The sequence below is a fragment of the Myotis yumanensis genome, unplaced genomic scaffold, assembly GCF_028538775.1.
Source record: "Myotis yumanensis isolate MYYU_CA2020_CCGP unplaced genomic scaffold, mMyoYum1.0.hap1 SCAF_16, whole genome shotgun sequence".
Lineage (NCBI taxonomy): Eukaryota > Metazoa > Chordata > Mammalia > Chiroptera > Vespertilionidae > Myotis > Myotis yumanensis.
Genome location: NW_027223767.1, coordinates 41420217 through 41444990, shown reverse-complemented (window position 1 = coordinate 41444990; position 24774 = coordinate 41420217). Strand labels below are relative to the sequence as shown.

Below are 24774 nucleotides of genomic sequence, written 5' to 3'. Positions count from 1 at the left end.
TTGGGGTGCGGTGCCTTTGTGGCAGGTACAGACTTCACAGGCCGCAAAGTCAGATGTGTGGACAGTTTCCCTGACTTTAACTTAATTGCCCCTGCTGGGTGGTGTGGGAACCTTCTCTCAGGGAACTCGGGGTTCCCTCAGCCATTCTGGTTTTGCCTCCCTTTCTCCCTGGTGTTCCAGCTGGTGCTGTCAGGAGGGAGAGGGCTTCTGAGCTTGGTCACTCTCAGGATCCCTGCTGGGATCCGTAAAGATGGCCTCTGGCCTCCTTGTCCATGCCAGCGTCCACCCTGCTGGTGCCCACACCTGCCAGCATTCACGAAGAGGGCCCGTGGGCCACCAGCCTCCTGTTTACTGTATCATCCTTTCTGGCCCCAGACCCCTCTCGCAGACATTTCTGTAAGAAACTTGGGGGAGGGGCTGGCTCAGGCCCTCTCTGCCCAGAGGAGCCACGCGGCCAAGTCTGCTTGACATGTACACACGGGGAGGGAATTCTGAGAGGGTGGCAGCTGCACACCCTCACCCGGGAGGCAGGCCCTCTCCTGCCTGCGCTCTGCGGTGCCTGCTCTCCAGCCCAGAGAGTGGGGTGGGGTGGGTGGTGGGGAGAGTGCCTCCCGTGCTTACTGTTCTTACTGAGGCAAAGACCTCAGCGTTGAGCTCAGCATTCCAGATTCAGCTCCTTCTGCTTCTCTCCGTTTCCTCTGGAACAGCCCTGCCTATTCCTGGGGACGACCTCGGTGCCATCTGGGTTGGGGCAGAGGGGGGGGGGGGGCTGTGGGGGGAGTGGGTTCTAGGAAGGAAGCCCAGGGGTGCTGGCAGATAGCAGCTGCCACACCTTCTACCTGTTCTCCGGGTCCCTGAGTACAGGCTGACTCAGCCGAGGGAGGCTCTGTGCTCCTGGTAGCGTGGAGGGTGGGGCCCAGGGTGCCAGCCGAGGTTTTCTAGGGCTTGGTGCTCAGTCCTGTTTGGGAGGGTAGAGGACTCAGAGTTCCTGGTTACACATAACAGAAAACAACTCTGGTTGACTACGGCCCGGAAGGAATTTTCTGGAAGGGTAATGGGTGGCCCACAGAAACACAGGGTAGGCTAGAGAACCAGGCTCATCAATGGGGCAAGGACCCTGAAAGCTGGGAGGCGGGACCACAGGCAGGGACTAGCGAGGATGGGCCTGCTGACATCACGGCCCAGCTGCCCCCAGCTGCCCCTGCAGCCCCCACACCCCCCGCCCTCCACACACACCAGAGGAGCCGTCTTGATGGTCCCAGCTGCTCTGCGGCCCTCGTCAGGGTCAGAGTCCTGGGAGGCACGGGGCCCAGGCTGAGTGCCTGCCGAGCCCTCCGAGGGCTCTGGGAGAGGGAGACTGGCCCCTTCCACTTCCGTAGGGGAAGCCGCCTCCCGCCGTCTAGGAATTCGGCCCCTCCCATGAGTGTTTGGATGCTAAGCAACCACCAACAACAAATGCCATACACGCCCTCGTGTTCCTGAGCGCAGGAGGCAGTTTCAAACCTGCCTCACCGGCAGCCTCGTACCTGGGGTGCTGCTGGCACAGCCCGCCAAGTGTGAAGTCACGGAGACCAAGTGCTTCTCGCTACCACCTTCTCTCCGTGGCTGGCGTGGCCGCTAACTCACTGCACGGCGTGCCGGGCCCTGAGCTCCGTGCTGGACGTGGGCCATCTCGTTGGGTCTTGCCCTTGAAGTGACCACCACTTTTGCGAGGAGGAAGCTGACATGGGATGGCTCACTCGCTTCCCAAGGTCACTCGGGTCTAAACGCACGGGGACTGGCGTCCAGGCAGCCTGTCCCGGAGCCTGGCTGGAGAGGGGCCCTGCAACCAGTGGAGACAGACGTTAAACATCAGACAGTAAACGCAGGGCTGGTCCATGGTTACGGGGAGCCCTGCTGCTGGGAGGGGACAGGACGGGCAGGGAGAGGGAGAGAGGAGACCTTCCATGGGGTGAAGGGGGCAGGCGCTCCCAGGAAGGTCTCTGTGAAGAAGGAGATCGCCAGGCAGGGAGCAAGGGGGACGGGAACAGCGGGTGCCCGGGCCGGAGGCGGGAGAGAGGCTGGGCGGGGGAGGGGGGGTGGGGGGGTGGGTGGTGGTGGTGGCCACCCGTCTCATTATTGCGACATCCCGCGGCCGGGGCTCCCTGCTCCTGCCCAGCCCCGGGTGCTTATCCTCCACCGGCCACAGTGACCCTTCACTACCCGAGTCAGGTCATGCCCCGCTCCGCTGCTCACTGGCCCAGGGGAAGAGCCCAGGCCTCCATAACCCGCCCCTGCGGCCCCTGTGGCCCCTGCGACCGCCCCCTCCCTCCCTGGGCTGCAGTCACCGGCCCTTCACTCCCTGCGAAGCACACCAGGTGTGTCCTGCCTTTGGCCTCGGCCCCGGCTGCTCCCTCAGCCCAGAACGTTCTCCCCACCTGCCCACGGTCTCCCCTCACCCACAGGCGGCCGGGGCACGTCCTCGTCCCGAAGCAGAGGCAGGAGCCGCGGAAGGCACAGCCCTCTGCTCACATCCTCCGGGCCCACGTGAGTCACACGGCCCAGCCCCGGGTCCGAGGCCGAGGGCACTAGGACCGTGGGGGCCGCATGCAGAGGAGGAGGGAGGGCCCCGGTGCACTTGACCAAGACCCTTTGACCGAGCTCAGAACCCCACCCCACCCCCTGGCGAGGGACCTCCCCGCTCCGGGGTCGCTCCTCCAGTCCCATCCTGTTCCAGCCAACAAACACCTATTACCACCCGCCATGCACAGGCCCTGCCCCAGGCCCTGCAGCCCTTAAAGCGGCAGAGCCCTTGCCCTTTCGGAGCTCACATTTTAGAGGCGATAACACAATAAGCAAAGGCTGCGAAGGGCTCTCGGAACCTGGAAAGTGCTAGAAAGAAACAGGAATCGAGGAAGGCCCTGTCTCGATGGGCGGTCAGGGAAGGCCTTGCTGATGAACTGTGTGAGCGGGTGAAGCTGGAGGGCGTGCCCTGTGGGAGGTGGGTGGCCGGAACAGAGTGAGCGAAGCAGAGAGAACGGAAGTGAGATCCTGGTGGGAACCAGGGCCAGCGCCGTGGGGCTTGTTGAACTGGCGACACCTTTGGATTCTGCTCCAGGTGTGCAGCGAGGGTGGCAAGCAGAGCGGGGAGGCCATCTAGGCCATGGGAGGTGGTCAGTCAGGGTGCGCCTTGAAGGGGGACCCAGAGGATTTGCCGATGCCTTGGAGGAAAAGGAGGCAGGAGCCAGGATGGCTGGCGCTGTGGTCTGAACGAGCAGGCAAACGGAGTTGCTGTTGGCTTAGATAGGAGTGTCTGTCAGGGGCTCAGGGGTAGATGTGAGAAGTCCTCCGGGAGGAGAGGGTCTTTGCAACCTGGGGCAGCTGTGGAGGCTTGGGGCACCTTACCTTCCACCATGTGTGGGAAGCAAGAGGCCATCAGAGTGTCGCTAGCCACTTCATTCGTTCGTTCATCATTCATTCATTCATTCATTCATTCAGCAAAAGTTTATTGCACGTCAGGGATAAGCCAGACACTTGTGGACGCTGGGGAAGCAGCAGAGAAGAGAGACAATGTCACGCTCGATCTGGCACCTAACTTTCTAGGTGGGCGACAGGCGATGGATAAACAAACAAATGTGAACACCTGCAGAGGAGGAGTCTTACAAGGAAACCCTAGAGCAGCGGTTCTCAACCTGTGGGTCGCGACCCCGTTGGGGGTCGAACGACCCTTTCACAGGGGTCGCCTAAATACATCCTGCATATCAGATATTTACATGATGATTCATAACAGTAGCAACATTACAGTGATGAAGTAGCAACGAAAATAATTTTATGGTTGGGGGTCACCACAACATGAGGAACTGTATTAAAGGGTCGCGGCATTAGGGAGGTTGAGAACCACTGCCCTAGAGAGAGGCAGGAGTGACTGGGGGAGTACCCTCGGGCAGGATGTCACTCAAACTGCCCCAAGGACAAAACCCAGACTCCCGAGGAGGACCCCAGCCCAGTTTGGCTTCTCTTTGTCCCCCAGAGCGGCTGCTGTGTCATTAGGAGAGGGAGGAGGAGGAGTGGGGCCGCAATCACCTTCAGGGTCCTGGGAGGGGCTTTGCCGTGTAGGAGGCATCTCTTGAGCTGGGCTGCCTCTGTGCAGGTGTCCAGGTGAAGGAGTTCTGGGAATTAGGGATCCCGACAGACAAAACTGGGAGAGAGGGAGAGGTGGGGGGGGGGGGGCAGGGGGGGCGGGGAGAGGCAGGGGACAGAGCAAAACTGCTTAGCCCACGGCCACATTCTTCTCTGAGGGTGTGGAAGGGGCTTCTTTTGTGCTCTGCTATGCAAAGAATTTCCTTTGTGCTTCCTGGTGCTTTGATCCTGCAAAGAATGGAGGGGTGGGGGTGGGGCAACGGGCCTTCGAAGGCTCCTAACCCCGAGTTCCCATCTGGGCTCTGCCACTGCAGGTGGGACCTCAGATGTGTCTTGTCCTCGGGAGACAGCAGGACATTGCTACAGGGAAGCGACTGAGGCCACTGGGTTGTGAAGACGCTGACTCCATTGTATGCAGGCGTCAGGGGTGAGGAGGCGCGTGCCAGAGCCTGGCCGGGCACGGGAAGCGTGGGGAAAGGCCGGGAGACCCCACATTCAAACACACGCAGAGAGCACTGGGTACGGAGCTGGGGGGTTGGGAAGGCCGTGGGCCCTCCTGGGGCTTCCAGTTTGGGAGCTTGAGTGAATGATGAACAAATAACTGAATTACGAGCCACAGAAAGAGATTTGGAGGAAAAGGGTCAAGTTCTGTTTGAGGACATGAAGTGTGAGAAGTCTGGCACATTGTTAGAAATATGGATCTGCCCGGCCGGCCTGGCTCAGTGGTGGAGCATCAACCTATGAACCAGGAGGTCACGGTTCGATTCCCGGTCAGGGCACATGCCCAGGTTGCAGGCTTGATCCTCTGTGTGGGACATGCGGGAGACAGCAATCAATGATTCTCTCTCATCGTTGGTGTTTCTCTCTCTCCCTCTTCCTTCCTCTTTGAAATCAATAAAAATATATTTTTTTAAAAAAGAAATACGGATCTGACTGTTAGGAAAGAAGTTGGACCTGTCAAGGCTGGGCCAGGAGTCCCCAGGGCCTGGAGGGTGTTTGCAGGAGACTTCTGTCAGGGGCCAGATAGCAACAGTGAGCCATACAGCCTCCAGGGCAGCTGGTTCCCTCTCAGTGCTGTGGGACCCAGCCACAGCAATATGTAAATGAAGGGACCCAGCCACAGCAGTATGTAAATGAAGGGACCCAGCCACAGCAACATGTAAATAACGGGGTTGTCTGTTCCAATAAAGCTTTGTCTACAAAACCAGGCTAAGACCCCGACTGCTCCCTTCTCTGCTGCCTGGATTCTGACATCCAGGTCTCCCTTAGAAACCGCACATTGACAATGGCACAGGCTCGATCTGAGTCCCTGAAGACTGTAAGAAACAGAGGTCCCTAGTTCCTCGCACCCGTCCCCCATCCTGCCTTTTAGACGAGGACACACACACACACACACACACACACACAAACTTCCAGTGTGTTTCAAAATAAAATTTGGGAGTTTATCTCTTTTAGCTGTCAATGTTACTTGAATGAAAACAGAAATTGATACTAGGAGTGGGGTGTTACCATAATGAAAATCTAAAATGTATGGTATTGGTTTGCAGCCAGGGGGCAGGTGGTGAGAAAGCCATTGTGAACAAGGGGGCGGGGCCATGTGACCAACCAGTAAACAAGGAGGCGGGGCCACGTGACAACCAGTAAACAAGGAGGCGGGGCCACGTGACCAACCAGTAAACAAGGAGGCGGGGCCACGTGATCAAGCAGAAGTGGCACGTGAACAAGGGTCGGCTTAAACCCACCTTGGGGCCTTAAAACCAGCTGGCGGGCTCTGTGTCTTGAAAAAGATGAGCAGCAACCAGGAGGGCCCACCCCCGCCTCACTCCAGTGTGGCCTGGGAGCAAGGTAGCAGGAAGGACCCTGGAGGATGGAGCCGGGAGCCCCTCAGGACAGGGTGGCGCAATGTCCGGAGAGAGAAGAACCTCCCCACACCCCCGACACCCCCCGCCAACCCCCAGTAGGGCTTTCCCAGGGCCTGCCCAGCAGCATCTCACAATGGCTGTGATCAGAGCCGCCTCATCCCTCCCGTTCCCGCTCCCCTCCTGAGCGGGATGCTGTCTTGTGGTTTTCCTGTCTGGGCCCTACCACTGAATAGTGTGTGTGTGTCAGCAACAGGAGGGAAGGCACAGGTAACTCGTTCTTGTATTTAGGTCTTTAGTTCTTGGATTTAGTTCGATCGCAAGGAAGCACCTGGGGCCTGGAGAGAGGTCCGGAGGTCCGGCCGGGGCGGAGGTCCCGGGGACAGTGAGGGCTGGGACCGGGCGTCTCTTTGGAGACCAATGAGTTGTTCCATGTGTAACAGAAAGAGTGAAGGCCTGTTCCGTGACGAGATGGGCAGCCTGCGGCAGGGACTGGTCAGCCACTCGCCCAGCCTAACCCCTCTGCCCCAGGGCACCACGAGGCCACGCCCCACCTGCCTTGCAGTTAGATGTGGCCATGGGCGGGGCTGTGGACTGGATGCTTGTGTGCCCCTCAAATTCCCATGTGGGGACCCTCACCCCCAATGTGATGGTAGGTGGGGCCTTTGGGAGGTGATTACGTCAGAGCTGAAGCCCATGAACAGGATGTGTGCCCTTCTAAAGAGACCCCGGGAGCCCTCTCACCCGTCCGCCACGTGAGGACACAGTGAGAAGAGCTGTCTGTGAGCCAGGAAGGGGGCTCTCACCAGACACTGATCTGCCTGTGCCTTGATCTTGAACTTGCCAGGCTCCGAACTGAGAAATAAACGTGTGTGTTTGCAAGCCTCCAGTCTACAGTGTCTGTTACAGCGGCGGGATGGACTGAGACAGGCCGAGTTCTCGCCGACGGAGGTGGGTGGAAGTGACCTATGTGTCTCCCATAAAAACCATACGGCCCCCCACACCCTTCTCCACCTGCTCTCCAGGTGGCTGGTGGGCGTGGATGCCCCAGGCCCCCGGGAGGCCACGTGGGGAAGATGGCAGGGGCTGGAACACGGTGCCAGTTGAATTTCATGTGAAGACACTTTTATTACATGAAGCCACTGAAACCTGGGTTGGCGTGTCAGAGCAGCACTCTACTAAGGCGGAGAGGAAGCCTGGAGCACAGACCAGCCAGTGCAGGCAGAGGGACGGGGGGATTTGGGCAGGACTCTGGGGAACACTGACTTTTTTTAAAAAATACATATTTTTATTGATTTCAGAGGGGAAGGGAGAGGGAGAGAGATAGAAACATCAATGATGAGAGAATCATTGATTGGCTGCCTCCTGCATGACCCACACTGGGAATCGAGCCTGCAACCCGGGCATGTGGCCTGACTGGGAATCGAACCGTGACCTCCTGGTTCATAGGTCGATGCCCAACCACTGAGCCACGCCAGTCGGGCATCTTGCACCACTCGTATTGGATGAAGGGCCCACCCTGCTCCAGTATGACCTCATTTTTAGCTAATTACCTCCGCAACAACCCTATTTCCAAATAAGGCCACAGTCTGAGGTGCTGGGAGTCAGGACTTCAACATGTCTTTGTAGAGGACACAGTCCTACCCGCACACGCCGTGAGCTAATTTACCTTCCCTAACACACCCCCACCCTGAACACCCGCTGCGCTTTGCCATTCTTCCCCCAGCCTACCCCCCCCCCATGCACCCGCCCCTCCCTCAGCCACTCACACAGCCCCCAGCCCCGCAGACCTGGCCTGTGGGCACCTTCACAGCCTGTGACTCAGTGACCAGCAGACCCTCCCTCCCAGGATGCATTGTGAGTGCAACGTGCTGATGATGCCATGGTTAGAGCACCTGCTTCAGCAAGAACACAGTGGGGGCAGGGGCTCCGAGTTCCAGCTCAGGAGGGCAGGGAGGGAGGTGGCCCTGGTGCTCCCCTTTCAAGTGGAAAAAGTCAGGAGGGAGCCAGGGTTTGTGGTCCGGGCTTCTGGACCCACAGTCCCTGGGCAGCTGGGCTCGGCCTTGGAGAGGCCACTGAGGAGCGGGGTGGGGAGAGGGTGCAAAGCCCTGTAGCTCTGGGCAGGTTCCAGCAGGGGGCCCACGACAGGCTGGCTGTTCTCAGGACCCCTCAGGGTCGGCTCCGCTTGGCCATTAATTCACAAACATGATCGAGTACCAGATGCAGTGCTGACGGGAGACCCTCATGTGATTCTCACGGTACCAGGCTCAGGATTCTCTGTCAGACCCTCCCTCAAGGTCGTGCCCAGAGGAGGGGCATGCCTCCCAGTCACAGCTGTAGGCTGAGAGCTCCTGTCTCCTCTCAAAGACTCCGTTCCAGAGAACCAACAAGAACCGTGGCTTCTTCTGTGAGCTACACCTACACAATTTCCTTCCTTCCCAATTCCCTCCCTCCCTCCCTCCCTCCCTTCCTTCCTCCCTCCCTTCCTTCCTTCCTTCCTTCCTTCCTTCCTTCCTTCCTTCCTTCCTTCCATCCACAAAACCTGACCCTATGCTAAGCACCATGCCAGGCATGAGAGGTGCCGTGGTGACTAAGACCTGGTTCCTGCCTTCGAAGGCCTTGAAGCCTGCCTGGGGAGACGTCAGATTCCCGGGTGATGAATGAGACCGCAGGGCGAGCAGGACAGCTTCCCAGGTCAGGGAGTCGGGAAGCAGGCATTTATTTTTTCTTAGAGAGAGAAGCAGAGAACTAAACCAAAGCATTGTAATTTGGTCACAGGCATCTCAGCATTCTAGATTTTTCCCCCCATGCATGATTCAAGAGATAAAAATAATAAACTTGTTTCCGGAAATGTGATGAAGGCCTTTCTTAGGCCGGAAAGAAAACGTCTTCCTTAGTGAGTCCCCTGTGGACGTGCAGGGGCAGGTCAGACACAGGCAAAAGGAAGAACGGTTAGAATGAGCATGTGAGGTCCTGGAACGGAACGGAACCAGTTTTGTGTGAGACGCCTCTGGGGAGCGCCTTTGGGGCAGCAGCCGTGTGTCTGGGCCTCTGAGTGCAGATCCGACTCTGAAAGCTCCTGGTGCCTCGAAGGCTGGGAACGAGGTCGCCCAGGGCGGCGGCTTGAAACCCTGGCTGCACCTTCAGACTCGCTCGGGAGCTTTTAAAGCTGCCAGGTCTGGCCCCACTCTAGTGACTCGGATTTAATTAGGGGAGCGCCCAGGTGCTGGTGGGTTTTTAAAGCTCCCAGCTGATCCCACTGTGCAGCCAGCTAGGAAAGCCCCTGGCCGGGAGGAGGGGGAGGGGCAGCGTGGTGCCCGGAGGGGAGGGGGCCCCAGATGCAGCCTTGACACATGGGGGGGTGGGGGGGGGTAGGAGAGCGGGAGGAGCTACCAGGGAGGTGGGTGGAAGCCAGGAAAGGGGCATTTCCTGAGAGCCTTGGCCAGCACGTCACATGCTGCAGAGAAGTGGAGAAAGCCAGGACTAGATGCGTCATTTAGGGCCCTGCCAGCCGCTGGTGGCCTTCGCAGCAGGTTTGTTAGGAAAGTGAGGCGTGGGAAGCTGGGTCAGAGCGAGCACTAGGGTGAGATGTGAGTTGAACTTGGGAGGCGAGGACGTGGACACAGAGAATGCAGGCTGACCCGGGAGGCGAGGAGGCCGGTTGTCCGGGAGAGGGAGCCTGCTGTCGAGAGAGTGGTCTCGTTATGTGTTGGGGACGGGAGGGACGGGAGGGACGGGAGTGTGTGCAAACACTAACAGAGATGATCCCGTGGAGAGCAGCAGGGGAGAGACCAGGCATAATGGACGGGATCATGTTGCTAAGAAGGTGGAAGGGAGAAACGCGTAGGGAACCAACACATTGGCAGCATTGACATCAACCAGAAGGACCCCCCTCAGCTGGAACAGGAAGATGGAGAGGATGGGGCAAGAGAGGAAGGGTGGCTCATTCTATTGGGTGGGTGGCAAGAACATCCATTCACCCACAACTTTCTCATGGGGGAGGAGGAAGGGGGTTGCTTTCCTTGACCCACACCCTCTCTTCCTTGAAAAGCAGCCAGGCCCTCTCTCTGCCTTTCCTTCCTTCTCCACACGGCAGCCAGACCTGGGCCACTGTCCCAGTGATGGGTGAGCTGCTGGGAACCTGGCCATCCTCCCTTCCTGGTCCATCGTCTCCACCCGTGGCTGGGTGCTGGGCCAGTCAGCCATCACTGACCCCATGGTGTGGGCCCCGGAGAGGAAGCTGGGAGGTAAAGCCGGCCCGAGACGCCCAGCCTGAGCTCCCTCTCAGTCAGGGTCTATCTTCCTAGAAGTGTCTGTGGAGAGGGAGGGGCTCAGACCCTAAAATCAATTAAAGTTGTACTGGGCCAGTCCTGTTGGCCCCTGTCTTCTCTGTGTGCACTCTCTCTCTGGGAAACCCCAAGGGGAGGAGAAGTTGGCCCTGAACCCTCACCCCAACACTGTGAGGGTTGGGGCAGCATGGTGCCCGGAGGGGAGGGGGCCCCAGATGCAGCCTTGGACTGTATGCCCTCTAACCTCAGTGGTGGGGTCTTTGCCTCCCCGGACCCTTGCATACCTGAGGCCACACTTGAGCAGGTTGGCAGACTCACGGTCACTGCCCATGGGTTGAAACCTGGACGTATGGAGGGGCCGACTCCCTTGAAGAGGCGTCTCCTGCTCCCTCTTCCTCTCCCAGCTCACGGCCCTGCTGCTGAGACAGGCCTCTCCAATCTTCAGGGGAAGGCTCTCCCCTCCCTCTGCCCCACCCTCTGAGCTCAGCCTTAAAGAGGAACCTTACCCCCCTAGCCCTTCACTAGCAGGAAGTCCTCCTGGTGGCTCCTGACAATGGGCCTGGCCCATTTTCTGGTCCTGTTCTCTGTCCCCAACCATCTCGCCATGAAGTGGGCGTTAGCTTTCCACTGTTTACCTACTTCCTGCTCACAGGAGAGGCCCAAATGCTGACACAGTGATTGGTTCTTACGTTTTCAATGGGTTGCCAGGGCAGTGCCTGGCTGCCTGTGATTCACCCACAAGGGCTCAGTGTCTACACCCCTTCCTCTGGAAGTCCTTCCCTGACCCCTGCTCTACACTGGAGACAGGCTCTACCCCTCAACACTCTTCCCCAGAACCTGAGCCGGCCAGCTGCTCAGCCTCCTCCAACCGCCGTCCTGTCCTCCACAGGCGGGGGACACGGGCCAGGGGGAGGAGAGCGGCCTGGCGCTGTTCCCCGGGGTCAAGCACCCTGTTTCCTTTAGCCCTCCCCCCTAATCTGTCCTTTCTATTCATTTGTGTGTTTGTCTAGCATCTGTAACCTACACCAAACTTTCAAGTCCATGAACATGGAGGCCGCCACTGTCTCATTTTCCACCAGCTCCCCAGTTCTGTGTGTAGCACAGGACACACAACAGCTCCTCAAAAATGCTTGCTGACATTCACGAATCATCAGTCACCCTAGATCTGGGATGCTGGATCTGTTGGTGGTGCTTTCCTCCAAGCCCACACTCTGGGCCCCTCTAACGACATTGCTGCAGGCACAGACTTAACAGTCCCCCGTGTTCCATCTCATATCCTCTAAAGCAGCGGTTCTCAACCTGTGGGTCGCGGCCCCTTTGGCGGTCAAACGGCCCTTTCACAGGGGTCGCCTAAGACCATCCTGCAAATCAGATATTTACATGACGATTCATAACAGTGGCAACATTACAGTTATGAAGTAGCAACGAAGATAATTTTATGGTTGGGTCACAACATGAGGAACTGTATTTAAAGGGCCAGAAGGTTGAGAACCACTGCTCTAAAGGCAACTCGGGCAGTATCCTTGTCTCTGGCGTCTGATGATCATTGGTGGAGCAGCTGAAACTGGCCTCCACACTGTCCCTACATATAAATTGCTATGCAACACATTATCCCCAAAGGTAGTGGCATCAAACATTTCATTTGCTCACGATTCTCTGGCTCGGGGGTTTGGGCAGGGCTCAGCCGGGCTGTTCTTCTGCCCGGTGTGGCGTTGTCTGAGATATTCACTCCGCCACATTCAGCTTGTGGCTAGGCTAGAAGGCCCAAGGAAAGGCACTCACAGGTCTGGTACCGCACTGCTACTCCATGTGTTTCTCTCCAAGTGGCTGTCTGTCTAATTTCAAATTCCAAGTGTTCATTGATGGAATAAAGGAAAGCAACGGACTTTTGTATATTAATCTTGTATCCTGCCACCTTGAGTCTTCTGATGGAGACAACAGAAGTCCCCAAATCCCTGGCCTTCTGCCGTTCCCAACCTTTCTAAGTGATCGCCAACGTTTGGAGTACTAAAGAGGGCATCCCGTGTAGAAAGGGTAACTATTATTTTGTAAAATGTTTGTTTCAGTTATGCATACGAATATGTGTACCGGATCACAATGAGGAAAAAACAGCATTTCTTACTCTGAGTTGTCAAAACACTTGAGAGTCCCTGCCATAAGAATCATAAATTAAAGGTGGGCTCAGCTCAGCTCATCTCCGACCCTCCTCTAGCACCTGCCTCCTAAAAGTCTGTCAGGTGCCGCCAGCCCTCTTGGCCGATGGGGGAGAGCTAGGCTTCCAGCGGCGGGACTCAGTGCTCAGCTCCTCAGCCCACCAAAGCCCTGCTGAGTGTCTTTACTGTGAGACCATCTTGACCGTCAGTTTCTGTTCAAGAGTCAAACAACACGGAGCACACACCCCAGGGAGTCAATTAACTGAGTCGTTCAGGAGGCACTCAAAGGGGCAGGTCATGGCCGTTGTGCTAATTAAGCACTGACCTCTGGCCTGCTGCATTCGGTGGAATGAGCCCACAGGTTTGTGCAGAGTTGACGAGTCCCATTGTTCCCTGAGGTCTGGCGAGGGTCTGGCCTCCGAGTCACTCAAAACTCGAGGTCCCCGCCAAAACCGGTTTGGCTCAGTGGATAGAGCGTCGGCCTGCGGACTGAAGGGTCCCAGGTTCGATTCCGGTCAAGGGCATGTGCCTGGGTTGCGGGCACATCCCCAGTGGGGGGTGTGCAGGAGGCAGCTGATCGATGTTTCTCTCTCATCGATGTTTCTAGCTCTCTATCTCTCTCCCTTCCTCTCTGTGGAAAATCAATAAAATATATTTAAAAAAAAAAAAAACTCGAGGTCCCGTCTCAGCCTCAGCCGGTTGGAGGAAGTTATGATGAAACCCAACCGTCAGTTTTTGATTCTCCTGAGCAAGTGCTGCCCTGCGTGGGAAATGTCTCTTTTTCGCTTCCCGGGGCAGCCACCTATCCCTTCTCATCCCCTCCTTTCGCCTTCCTCCCCTTTGCATGTAACTTTCATTGACTGAAAGAGAGCAGAGGGCAGCCACGGCTTCCAGCCACGTCTCGGCCAGCCTGCGGTCACCTCCAGGACAGGCCCGGCCTGCTGTCCCCTTTCTCTATTGCCCTCACCGGCCCCGGTCGGGGCACATGCGGGAGGCCACCATCCATGTCTCTCGCACATGGATGTTTCTTTCTCTTCCTCCCTCCCTCCTCCTTCCCTCCTTCTCCCCCACTCTCTCTAAATATCATTGGGAGCCCTAGCCAGTTTGGCTCAGTGGATAGAGCGTCGGCCTGCGGACTAAAGGGTCCCAGGTTCGATTCCGGTCAAGGGCACATGCCAGGGTTGCGGGCCTGATCCCCAGCAGGGGGCGGTGAAGGCGGTAGCCAGTCAATGATTCTCTCTCATCATTGATGTTTCCATCTCTCTCCCTCTCCCTTCCTCCCTGAAATCAATAATATATATATATATTAATTATATATATACATATATATGTAATTTTTTAAAAATAAATATCAATGGGAAAAAAATCCTCCCATGAGGATTAACAACAACAAAAAAGTGTGTGCAGCTATTAAAGATCTGAAAGAGCAAGATGGTGGCTTCCAGAGCTTGAGGGAGAGAGGAGCAGAAGACAGTGGAGAAGTTACTGGAGAAGTAAACCGAGGCAGGAGGTCGTGGTGATCCAGGGTAGATGCCTCCGGCTCCATGGTGAAGGGTGGGGAGAGCTGAAGTAACTGTCAGTCAGGGGAGGCCTGTTTCTCACCCCCCCTCCCCCGCCCCATCCTTGTGCACTTGGTGCTGCTGAGAGGGGCCTGAGGGTGCGTTTGTTTTTGGAGAACTCGTGTCCCTTTGCTCAGCAGAGTGCTAGGAGGCAGGGAGACCCGAGAGCCTGAGTCCTTCTCATCTCTCCCCCCAAGGAAGAGAACAGGAGGGCAGAGAGAGTTGAGTAGTGGAGGGAGGCTTCTAGGAGGGGAGGCCTGAGCCGGAGGGAGGCCATCCCCCTACTGGCAGCGTTCCTGCTGAACCCCAGGCCTGGGAACAGTGGAAACAGGGCCCCTGCTCCCGCCCAGCAGAGCAGAGCTGTGGCGCGGACACGGCCCGCATCCCCTTCTAGCTTCGTCTCCTGTGTTTGTCTTGGCTGAGAGCTGCTCGGGGCTGCTTAGAGCAGAATCCACCAAGGCAAAGCTGGAGGAACCAGGACATGGGGCCACAGAGGGGGGAGCTGAAAGGGGCCTCGGATGGGGGCGTAGAGGGGGTCACGCAGTGGGCTGGTGGCAGACCACAGTGAGAACCCGGGGTCCTGACTCCTGGCACGGAGCTCAACCCAAGCACCACGGAGCTTCCCAAGTGGGTGCGGGGCTGGCACCGGCCTGAAACCCACCGATGCCTTGATGCCCACCTTTCCGGGGAGGCGTTAGAGGCTTGAAGGGGCCCTGAAATGTGTTGAACCAGTTGTGTCTCCTGTTCTTGCTTCATAACACAGAGACCCATTCAGACACTGTACTCCAGCTTCCAGAGACTGCCCCCTGCCCCCCCGCCCCCCCCCGCCCCCCCCCCCCCCCCCGGCGCCCAGCATGCCCCCCTGGCTCAGGCCAGAGTCTAAAGGAGGCCCAAGGCCCTGGGTCGTGCCCCACCACGGCCAACCCCATAACTCTCAGATCTCGATTCAGCACTGCCTCCCCCCGGGCCCAGCGTGGACCCTCCCATGTCCTGCTCTGCACAGATGCCGGTGGTCACGTGTCCCACAGCTGAAGGCCTCCCCCATACGTCCGCCTCCACCATCTGCTGAGGCCCCGTAATTATTCCAAGGCCCGGTGCCGTCTCACTTGGAGGGGAGAGTTCACACAGCCCTGTAATGTAACCCAGGCCACGGCCGCTCGGGCAGGGGGTCCCCAGCTGGGTAACGAGCAGCCGGCTTATTGAATTCCCGGGCTTGGATCTGACTAATCACTGCCTTCAGCTGAGGCAGCCCAGCCTTCTGAGAAGCCGTCCGAGCACCCTCACTAAGGACTTCTTCTCCCCCGAACCCCAATCCCGGCGTCTGAAATCCTTCCTCCTCCCCAAATATGTTTGACTGACGGCATCAGGGCAGGGAGGCTCCCTGGGCGTTGGCCTCTCCCATCCATTAGGCTCCAGTCTGGGGGCCGCGCAGGGTGAACCAGAATGGGCTGCTGGTTTGACTTTGCTGAGGCTGCCCCATGCGGAAGCAAGACCTGCAGCTCCCCCTCTCCCCCTCGTCTCCTAAACCCACTGGCTTCCCTCTCACTCCCCCTTCCTGGAGGCCTGGGCCCTGAGGAGGGGGCCTTGGCTGCGTAGGCTGTGCTGTGGGCCAGGACTTTCCAAGGAGAAGTGTAGGAAGCCGCCTCCTCATAGACTCCTGCTCAGGCTTCAAGACCCACCCAGGTCACAGCTGTGCAACAGCAACCCCAGGCCGCTCCCCTGCCTCCCTGCTCCCCGCAACTGTAAGGCCCCAAGACAGCGTTTACTCTCCCGTCAGGCTTTTCTGGCCAAGACGGTGCCCTCTCTGAGAACAAGGACTGCATCTGTCTCTGTGTACCCAGAACAGCACATAGTAGGTGCCTTCAAACACATCAAGTAGGTGCCCTGGCTGGTGTGGCTCAGTTGGTTGGGCATCTTCCTGTGCACTGAGAGGTCACTGGTTTGATTCCAGGTCAGGGCACACGCCTGGGTTGTAGGCTCGATCCCCAGTAGGGCGTGTGCAGGAGGCCGCCAATCGGTGTTAATGTTTCTCTCTCATAGATGTTTCTTCTTCTCACTCTCCCTTCCTCTCTCCCTTGCCCCCCCCCCTCTCATAAATACATACATACATACATACAACATTGTTTAAAAAATCAAGTAGGAAAAGAGGGAGGCGATGCTTGGCGAGGTAAGAGGCTGGTGTGTGATGAGTGTCTGCCCATGCTGGGCATCCCCACCACCTGTGTGGCTGGGGTCCCTGGAGGGGAGAGGGCTGGCCAGTTTGTAAAGTGGTGTCAGCTCTGTTGTCCTGCTCAGGCCCTAGGGCTCAGGCATTGTTATGCTCAATGGGGACCTGAGGTCAGGGGTCACCCAGAGTTCAATGTTGGGTGATGCACCTACAGGAGGCCTTGAAAACACCCTGGAGGGCACGAAGGGTCTGTGGTCCCCCTGCCCTTCAGCAGGGGTGTGGGCGGGGCTCTTCTGAGCTGCAGTCAGAGCCCAGCCCTCTCTCTGACCCAGCTGTGCCCAATGCCCTTGGGGAGGAGGAAAGGCAAGGGTCACCCCCAAGGTCAGGCCCACCCAGCCAGGTTCCACTCCCCAGAGACCAGCTCTCGGGGGAGGGATCGCCTGGTGGACAGTGGGAGTGGGCGGCTGAGCCCTCACTTGGTACCAGAGGTTGGGGGTGGGGTGGGGGGGGGCACGCCAGCCACCAGAGTTCCAGGGAGACAGAGTCAGGCAGAGCCAGGTCGGGGCCTCGGAGGGAGGGGCCAGGAGAAGAGACTTCAAAGCGCTCCCAGAGCAGCTTACAAACAGGCAGGGCTGGCGGGGCGGCCAGCGGGGGCCTTACTGGAGGGGCTGGAGGCTTGCACGGGGCTGTGCCAAGAGCACAGGCCCCGGGGTCTGGGAGAGGAGGCCTTGAGCCTGGGGTGCCGGGTGGCCAGCTCACCGCTCTGTGACTCGGTTTCTTCTGCTCACCAGAGCTCCCGGCAGCCTCCCCCGGGCTCCCTCCTGGGGCTGGCGCGAGGGCCAGCGGTGCCGATGGCGTGAAGACGCAGTGTGGGCTCCGAGCCCTGATCAGATGTTATTTATTATTCTGAGCTGTGTTTTGGTGGGAGGCTTGGAAGGGCTGAGCGTGAAGCTGGAGAGCTCTAGGCTCCTTCTCCCCCGTGCGGTTTTGAGAGATGTCAGAGCAGCATGGCCGGGATGGGGCCCTGGGACAGGGAGGCCGTGGCTCTCGAAGGAGCTGGGCCAGGGCTTTCTGCATCGACCTGGAGCAGCGCGAGGAGCCCAGCGGTCCCTGCTTTGCTGACTGCCCCTCCCCCGCCCCCTCTGCTCCGTGTCCCTCCTCCTCCCCGTACCCCCGCCCCCTCTAACTCTCTCAAGCGACTCCCCAGAAATCAGCCGCCTCTCCCTGGATACTTGTCCTCACCTAATGGGGCTGTGAAAATTTTCCTAAGTCCTGCTTAGAAATGTGTCACCATCCATTTCCCTTTGTGATATCAAAGGAGGCTGCTCACACCGCGTTCGTCCAGCCAGCGTGTGCGGAGGCCTCACGCGGAGCAGCTGGAACCCGGGTTTATGAAATTACAGGGAATTCAAAGCAGCCGGCGCCGCCCGCTGTCTGGCTTCATTACTGGGCCTGGCCTCGGAGGGAAGTTTATTCCAGTAATTTAGGGGATTAGGCTCTGACACCCTTCATTAACTCTTTGACATAAGCAGGAAAGACAGATCTTGCAGAATGACCCACACAACAGGAAGGCGTTGGCTCGGGTAGGAGAAGGCAGCACACCACCCCGAGAGGAAGGGGTCTGCAGGGCAGAACAAAGGGCTGCGCTGCCTTTTCCTGGTCAAAGTGGACGGTGAGCTGCAGCCCTGCAGGGGAGAGTGGGCCTGGGAAAGGGGGGGACCTGGGTTCTGGCCTCAGTTTGCCCATCTGTAAAATGGGAGCACTGCCCGGGACCTTCCGGGTCCCTTCTGGCTCTGACACGTGCTGTGCCCACCCCGCCCACCATCCTGAGACACAGCAGCTCAGATGCTGTTCCCCAAATCCTACAGGGCTTGACCTTGACAAGGTGCCCCTTCTAGGAACCTGTCTCCCCATCTCCTACCCCCTGGGGATCGAGTGACCAAGTCAAAAACACTCAGCCAGCCTGTTCCCTTTACAGGGCATTTTAGATGGGAGCCATCTCCTGCCAAACAGTAGGGAAGTCACCCCCCATCCCCAGCAGCTCCTGGCCCTGGTCCCAGCCCCTCCACAGACACAGCCCCTGGGTTCCACACACTTCGCGTCCAGCCTGTGAACACCCGAGTCTGGCATGTCCCTGGACAGCAGTTCTGACGGATGGGGTGGGTGGAGCGGTTTGCAGAGGGCCCGCAAGCTGGCGTTCCCATTTCGCATATTAATGGAGCCGTGGCTGTGTGACGCTGGCCAGTTACTTAGTCTCTCTGTGCCTTCCTTCCTCAACTCTAAAATAAAGGTACAGGGTGTGAGGATTAAGCGAGATGCCGCGTACGGACAGCCGGCACCTGTGAGGAGCCCGGTAAATATTAGTAAATGGTATTGCTGTCCCTGCTTCCTGTGGGCGACCGTGGGCAAGTCCCTCGCTCTTTCCTTCTTTGTAAGGTCGGGGGTAAATGAGACAACTGCAAAGTGCCTGGCACCCCGAAAGAGCTCCCCGAACGCAGCCATTGGGCCAGAGCAAGGGCTGCTCAGCTGCCCAGCGCCCCAAGACACCCGTAGGCTTTCTTGGAGCCAGAAGTGTGTCAGCGGAGGAGCGGGGAATGTGATACATCCCGGCAGCCGGGGAGCCGGAGCGTATCTGGTATGTGTGTCTGGAATGATTTGGGGAAAATTCACCGAAGTTGGAACTTGAGACCAAACTGCCCAGGATAGAAAGATAGGGAACTGTCGGTGCACACCCCCCACTCCCACCCCCACCCCCTAAAGGGACCCGGTGCTGGGGTGGGAGTCTGCTTACACCGCACGCCGCTGCTCAGGCCCGCCCTCGAACGGCCATGAACTTGTTGTTTTTCCACGTCATTTGCTCTCAAATGTACTATCGGGCCGGGCGATGCTAACCCTGCGGCGGCAGGTCCCTCCTTGTAACAAGCGATTGTGTGTTCTGCAGAGGTGGCCCCGGGGAGGAGGGGGCCGGCCAGGGAGGTGGGGGAGAGGGAAACACGCCGCTCCTGCACAGTGAGCGTGCGTGTCCCGGAGCCAGCTCCCCCAAAGCACATGCCATTTCTGGCCCCTGAAGGGGTTAAAGGCCTCCTGGAGTCAAAAACAAGCAGGTGTCCCACCGTGCCAGATACGCCGCCTAAACTGCTTCCAGCTTTCTTTCCTTCTGCAAAAGTCTGTGGTCAGCCGGGACAGAGGAGCCGCAGCCGGCCTGTGACAGGCATCAGGTTAGCTCGCTCCCACGCCGGGGGCGCCCAGGATATAAATCCCGGCCGGGCCCCTGCTGGGGCTCCCCTCCCCGCTCACTCAGGAGAGGGGGGTTCCTTGCAAAGACCTTTCTTTCCTCTGAAGCCGCACAACTCAGCGGGCTCCACTGACTCCCTGGAGGCGGCCTGGGCAGCCGCAGCCTGACCAGCGGCAAGGACGCCTGCTGCGGGTGGGGGTGAGGGCAGGTGTCTGCAGCCCCGAGAGGGAGAAGGCGCCGGTGGGTCCAGCCCCTGGCAGCGTCACAGGGAGGCCTCTGGCCGCCGCAGACCGCACCATGTGGGCCCTGGGAGGCCACCGGTTCTGCTCCCGCTGGGGGCAGGTGGCGGTGCTGCTGCTGCTGCTCGGGGTGCCCCCGAGAGGCCTGGCACTGCCGCCCATCCGCTATTCCCACGCTGGCATCTGCCCCAACGACATGAACCCCAACCTCTGGGTGGATGCCCAGAGCACCTGCAAGCGGGAGTGTGAGACGGACCAGGTGAGTGGGACTCCGGAAGCGTGAGGTGGACCACGCAGGTGTGTCAGTGAGGGAGGGTGGGAGCCGTGGGTGGGGACCGCTCAGGGGTGCCCTGCAGGGCCCAGGAACCTGAAGTCACGCAGGCCCCAGGGAGATAAACAGGGTGTGTGTCTGTCTGACTCTGAGGCCCAGAAGAAGAGGTGATTGTGATGTTCAAGTTCATCAGGGACTGAGAGCCCTGGAATTCCTGGTCTCGTGTTCGCTGAGGGCGGCTCTGAGCCAGGGCTATGCCAGGCGCAGGTGTCAGCAGCCCGTGGACAGGTGAGGACAGACACTCAGACGGTGCAGTGAGCAGGGATGGGCTTGGGACCCACGTCTGTCTGGCAACAAAGCTGAGGCTTCATCCGGCCTCCAGACCACCTCCCAGGGGCTTGGACCCCGGCGCTGAGAGCAGACAGGCTGACAAGGAGGTGGACGGGCACAGCCCTGAGCGGACTCTCTGGGGAGGAAGTGGACTCAGTTTCGTCCGCCAGATTTCTGGGTCCCCCGCTTCTGCCCTCATCAGAGCACCCTGCAGCGCGCAGGGCAGGCCTGGTCCGAGGGCAATTCTCTCCCAGCTCCTGAGTCCAAGGGTCACTCCTGCCACTTCCCCGGGCAGTCAAGGGCCTGCTGGGACCTGGCACCTGCCTGGGCAGAGGCTCGTCCTGTCGGCCTGGCCAGCTCCTGGGGCTCAGGGAACGTGAGAGACCCTGGTGCTCCCTCCTGTTGCCTACGGGAGAGCACAGGACCCCCTGGAGAGAGGGGCCTTGGCCTTGCAGCCCGCCGGGGGGACAGTTCTCAGGCTTCCCGGCGGATGCTGCCGAGCAGTGGTGGTGCAGAGGGAAACGGGGACCAGGAGGGTAGGGGGGCCAGAGCGGTCCCATCTCGGTGGGGCCACCCTGTTGTTGTTGGCCCCATTTGCAGGGAAGCCTGTTTCACGGGCACAGACTGGCCTGATCCACGGGGTGGGGCTTGGGGACAGGGAAACTGGCCGACTTTGTGTGCCTTGGAAAGAAGACACCTGTGTGGGCTGGAGACTCAGGTGGCCTATGGGTCCATTCTGGGCCCTTAAGGATCCCCTCCAGGTTCCTCGTGCCCAAAACACCCTCCCCGAGGTGCCTGGGGACCCCCCCTGTCAGGGATCTGCGTCCCTTAGGGAATGGAATGACGCTCTGGCTGAGGGGCTGGTTCTCGGTGCTCAATCCCCCACCAGGCCTTTCTCCCCCAGACCCCAGCTCTGAGGTCTGCCCGGCCCTGTCCCCAGGCCTCCCCCGGCACGGCCTGGAAGCCTATGCCAAGCAAGGGCTGCAAAACAAAGTCCCCATTCTGAGCGGAGAGGGGAAAACTGTAAACAAGCCGGGCGGGCGGGCTCCAGGCGGGGCCGTCCCCCTCTTAGCTGATGCAGAATGTCAGAGGCTGAAAGAACGTTGGAACCACGACAGGCCAGCCTCGTGGGGAGCAATTCACAGAGCTACTACCAGGGCAGAGGCCTGGGCGCGGCGCCCACCGCCCAGTGGGTACGAGGTGTTATTGTCGAAAACACCACGTGACATTTTTTGTGTCGGCCCTGAGCTCGCTGCTAATTTCTAGGAATTAAACCAGGAATGAATGCCTAAGGTGGCTCCACAGAGACGCGGAGGGAATTACAGTCGTGTGAGTCCCCTGGCGGCCTCCTTGTTCATTTCCCCATGAAATGTCCCCCGCGCTGGGGGTGGGCGCCGGGGGCTGGCACAGCCCGTGGTGGCCGACCTGGCGTCCTGGGCCTGTCCCACCCGCCCTTCCTCTGGGCTTTGGGCGGATGGGGCCCCTCATCGGAGCCACTGCTTCCGAGGTACGTGCAGTCAGCCTCGAACCCCGGTCCCCCTTTTCCTTCTCGGCGTTTGGGGTGACCTCTCCCCTGCGGCCAGGGCAGCCTTACCCCGAAGGGGAAAAAAGACAAAGAGGCGTTTGTGCCCACCTAGACCTCATCCGTGGTCACTAGATGATGCATGTGACGTAGAAGGTAAAACCTCACTTTAGAATTCCACCCCCGGGAGCCCGGAGCCCTTTCCCCGCACGTGCCCTGTGCACTCGGCATTGCCGCCCCGAGGCTCTGCGCGCTCATCTGTGCGCCTGCAGGAAGAGGGCTGTGGCTGGGCTCTTCCCACAGGACTAGCTGTGTGGCCTTGGGCAAGTCACCTGCTCTCTCTGTGCCTCAGTGATCATCTCCTGTGAGTGGGGAGAATGGTACACCCACCCATAGGCTTGTGATGAGCATTGACTAAGCTGACAAACGCAAACATGCTTGTCCTGGCAAGTGCATAGCGGGCGCTCTGTGCACATTAGCTGTGATCACCAGAACGTTTTGCTCAGGATGGACGGGCACACATTGCCCGGCTGGTGTGGCTCTGTTGGTTAAGTGCTGTCCCATGAACAGAGAGGCCCCCAGTTCTATTCCCCGTCAGGGCACATGCCTGGGTTTTGAGCGTGACCCTCAGTAGTACAGGAGGCAGCCACTGATGTTTCTGTCTCTTTCCCTCTCCTTTCCTCTCTAAGAAAAATCAATAAAAACATATTTTTAAGAAATAAGAGCCCTGACTGGTTTGGCTCAGTGGATAGAGCATCAGCCCATGGACTGAAAGGTCCCGGGTTCGATTCCAGTCAAGGGCATGTACCTTGGCTGTGGGCTCACACCCCAGTAGGGGGCGTGCAGAAGGCAGCTGATCAATGTTTCTCTCTCATCAATGTTTTTAACTCTCTATCCCTCTCCCTTCCCCTCTGTAAAAATCAGTAAAATATATTTTAAAAATAAGAAAGATGAGCACATATTAGTTCTCTCTACAGAAACCGTGGGGCCGGGCAGGGAAACCTGTCCTCCCTCCCTCCCTCGCTCAGGCCTCTCGCTCTGGCTCTCTCCAGGAATGTGAGACCTACGAGAAGTGCTGCCCCAACGTGTGTGGGACCAAGAGCTGCGTGGCGGCCCGCTACATGGACGTGAAGGGGAAGAAGGGCCCGGTGGGCATGCCCAAGGAGGCCACCTGCGACCACTTCATGTGCCTGCAGCAGGGCTCCGAGTGCGACATCTGGGACGGCCAGCCCGTGTGCAAGTGCAGAGACCGCTGCGAGAAGGAGCCCAGCTTCACCTGCGCCTCGGACGGCCTCACCTACTACAACCGCTGCTACATGGACGCGGAGGCCTGCTCCAAGGGCATCACGCTGGCCGTGGTCACCTGCCGCTATCACTTCACCTGGCCCAACACCAGCCCCCCGCTGCCCGAGACCACGGTGCCGCCCACCACCGCTCCCCCGGAGACCCCCGGGCGGGACGCGGCGGCCCCCGCGCTGCTCAACCACCCCGCGCACCAGTCGGTGACCGTGGGCGAGACCGTGAGCTTCCTCTGCGACGTGGTGGGCCAGCCCCGGCCGGACGTGACCTGGGAGAAGCAGCTGGAGGACAGGGAGAATGTGGTCCTGCGGCCCAACCACGTGCGCGGCAACGTGGTGGTCACCAACATCGGCCAGCTGGTCATCTACAACGCCCAGCTCCAGGACGCGGGCATCTACACCTGCACAGCCCGCAACGCCGCCGGCGTCCTGCGCGCCAACTTCCCGCTGTCGGTGGTCCGGGGGGGCCAGGCGGCGGCCACGGCCGAGAGCGGCCCCAACGGCACGGCCTTCCCCGCGGCCGAGTGCCTGCAGCCCCCCGACAGCGAGGACTGCGGCGAGGAGCAGACGCGCTGGCACTTTGACGCCCAGGCCAACAACTGCCTCACCTTCACCTTCGGCCACTGCCACCGCAACCGCAACCACTTCGAGACCTACGAGGCCTGCGCGCGGGCCTGCATGCCGGGGCCGCTGGCCGCCTGCAGCCTGCCCGCCCTGCAGGGGCCCTGCAAGGCCTACGCCCCGCGCTGGGCCTACAACCGCCAGGCGGGCCAGTGCCAGTCCTTCGTCTATGGCGGCTGCGAGGGCAACGGCAACAACTTCGAGAGCCGCGAGGCCTGCGAGGAGTCCTGCCCCTTCCCGTGGGGCAGCCAGCGCTGCCAGGCCTGCAAGCCCCGGCAGAAGCTCGTGACCAGCTTCTGCCGGAGCGACTTTGTCATCTTGGGCCGGGTCTCCGAGCTGACCGAGGAGCCCGACGCGGGCCGCGCCCTGGTGACCGTGGACGAGGTCCTGAAGGATGAGAAGATGGGCCTCAAGTTCCTGGGCCGGGAGCCGCTGGAGGTCACTCTGCTCCACGTGGACTGGACCTGCCCCTGCCCCAACGTGACGGTGGGCGAGACGCCGCTCATCATCATGGGGGAGGTGGAGGGCGGCATGGCCATGCTGAGGCCCGACAGCTTCGTGGGAGCGTCCAGCAGCCGGCGGGTTCGGAAGCTGCGCGAGGTCCTGCACAAGAAGACCTGCGAGGTCCTCAAGGAGTTCCCGGGCTCACACTGAGCCCCTCCCCCCTCCCCGGCCCTCTCCCCCCACCCACCGGACGCCCCTCAGTTAGCAAACTGGGCAAGGTCAGACTGGACAGTCTCAGGCCAGCAGAGGGACATCAATCAGAACAGAGCCACCAGAGGGTCTTAGATCAACTTCTGGTCTGCGGGTTCAGTAAGGGGTTCCTGTCTTTGTTAGCTTAAGGGGGACAGAAGGAGAAGGCAGTAGACGCTTGTAAATTATTCCTGACGACCGATCGCCTTGGGCATCATGACCCTCTCTGTGCTGGCCATTCCCCTCCTCCAAGGGTCTCGCAGCCGCCTCACCGCCAGCCTTCCGCCCACCGGGGCTCTAGAGATGGTGGCTGCCTGGCGGTCATGGGAATCATGGAATGAGCTAGTTTACAGAAGGGGTGGGTGAGGAGAGGAAGGAGGGCCCAGGGACTCCTGGACACATGCCCCACAGCCCCCCCC

At 59.4% G+C, this 24774-nt stretch overlaps 1 protein-coding gene across 1 annotated transcript; it reads left to right on the top strand.

Moving 5' to 3' along the window:
- Positions 1 to 19767: 19767 nt before the first annotated feature.
- WFIKKN2 (WAP, follistatin/kazal, immunoglobulin, kunitz and netrin domain containing 2) lies at positions 19768 to 24774 on the top strand. Its single transcript, XM_070393603.1, has 2 exons — positions 19768 to 19879; positions 22796 to 24774. Exons 1-2 carry the CDS (start codon positions 19817 to 19819, stop codon positions 24314 to 24316), a joined length of 1584 nt encoding a protein of 527 aa, XP_070249704.1. The 5' UTR covers positions 19768 to 19816; the 3' UTR covers positions 24317 to 24774.

Excerpts from the sequence above, each read along its gene's own strand:
- WFIKKN2 (XM_070393603.1), top strand. The coding sequence starts at position 19,817 with ATGAACCCCAACCTCTGGGTGGATGCCCAGAGCACCTGCAAGCGGGAG. Across the intron at positions 19,880-22,795 it reads GGGAGTGTGAGACGGACCAG|GAATGTGAGACCTACGAGAA; the intron begins GTGAGTGGGACT and ends GGCTCTCTCCAG.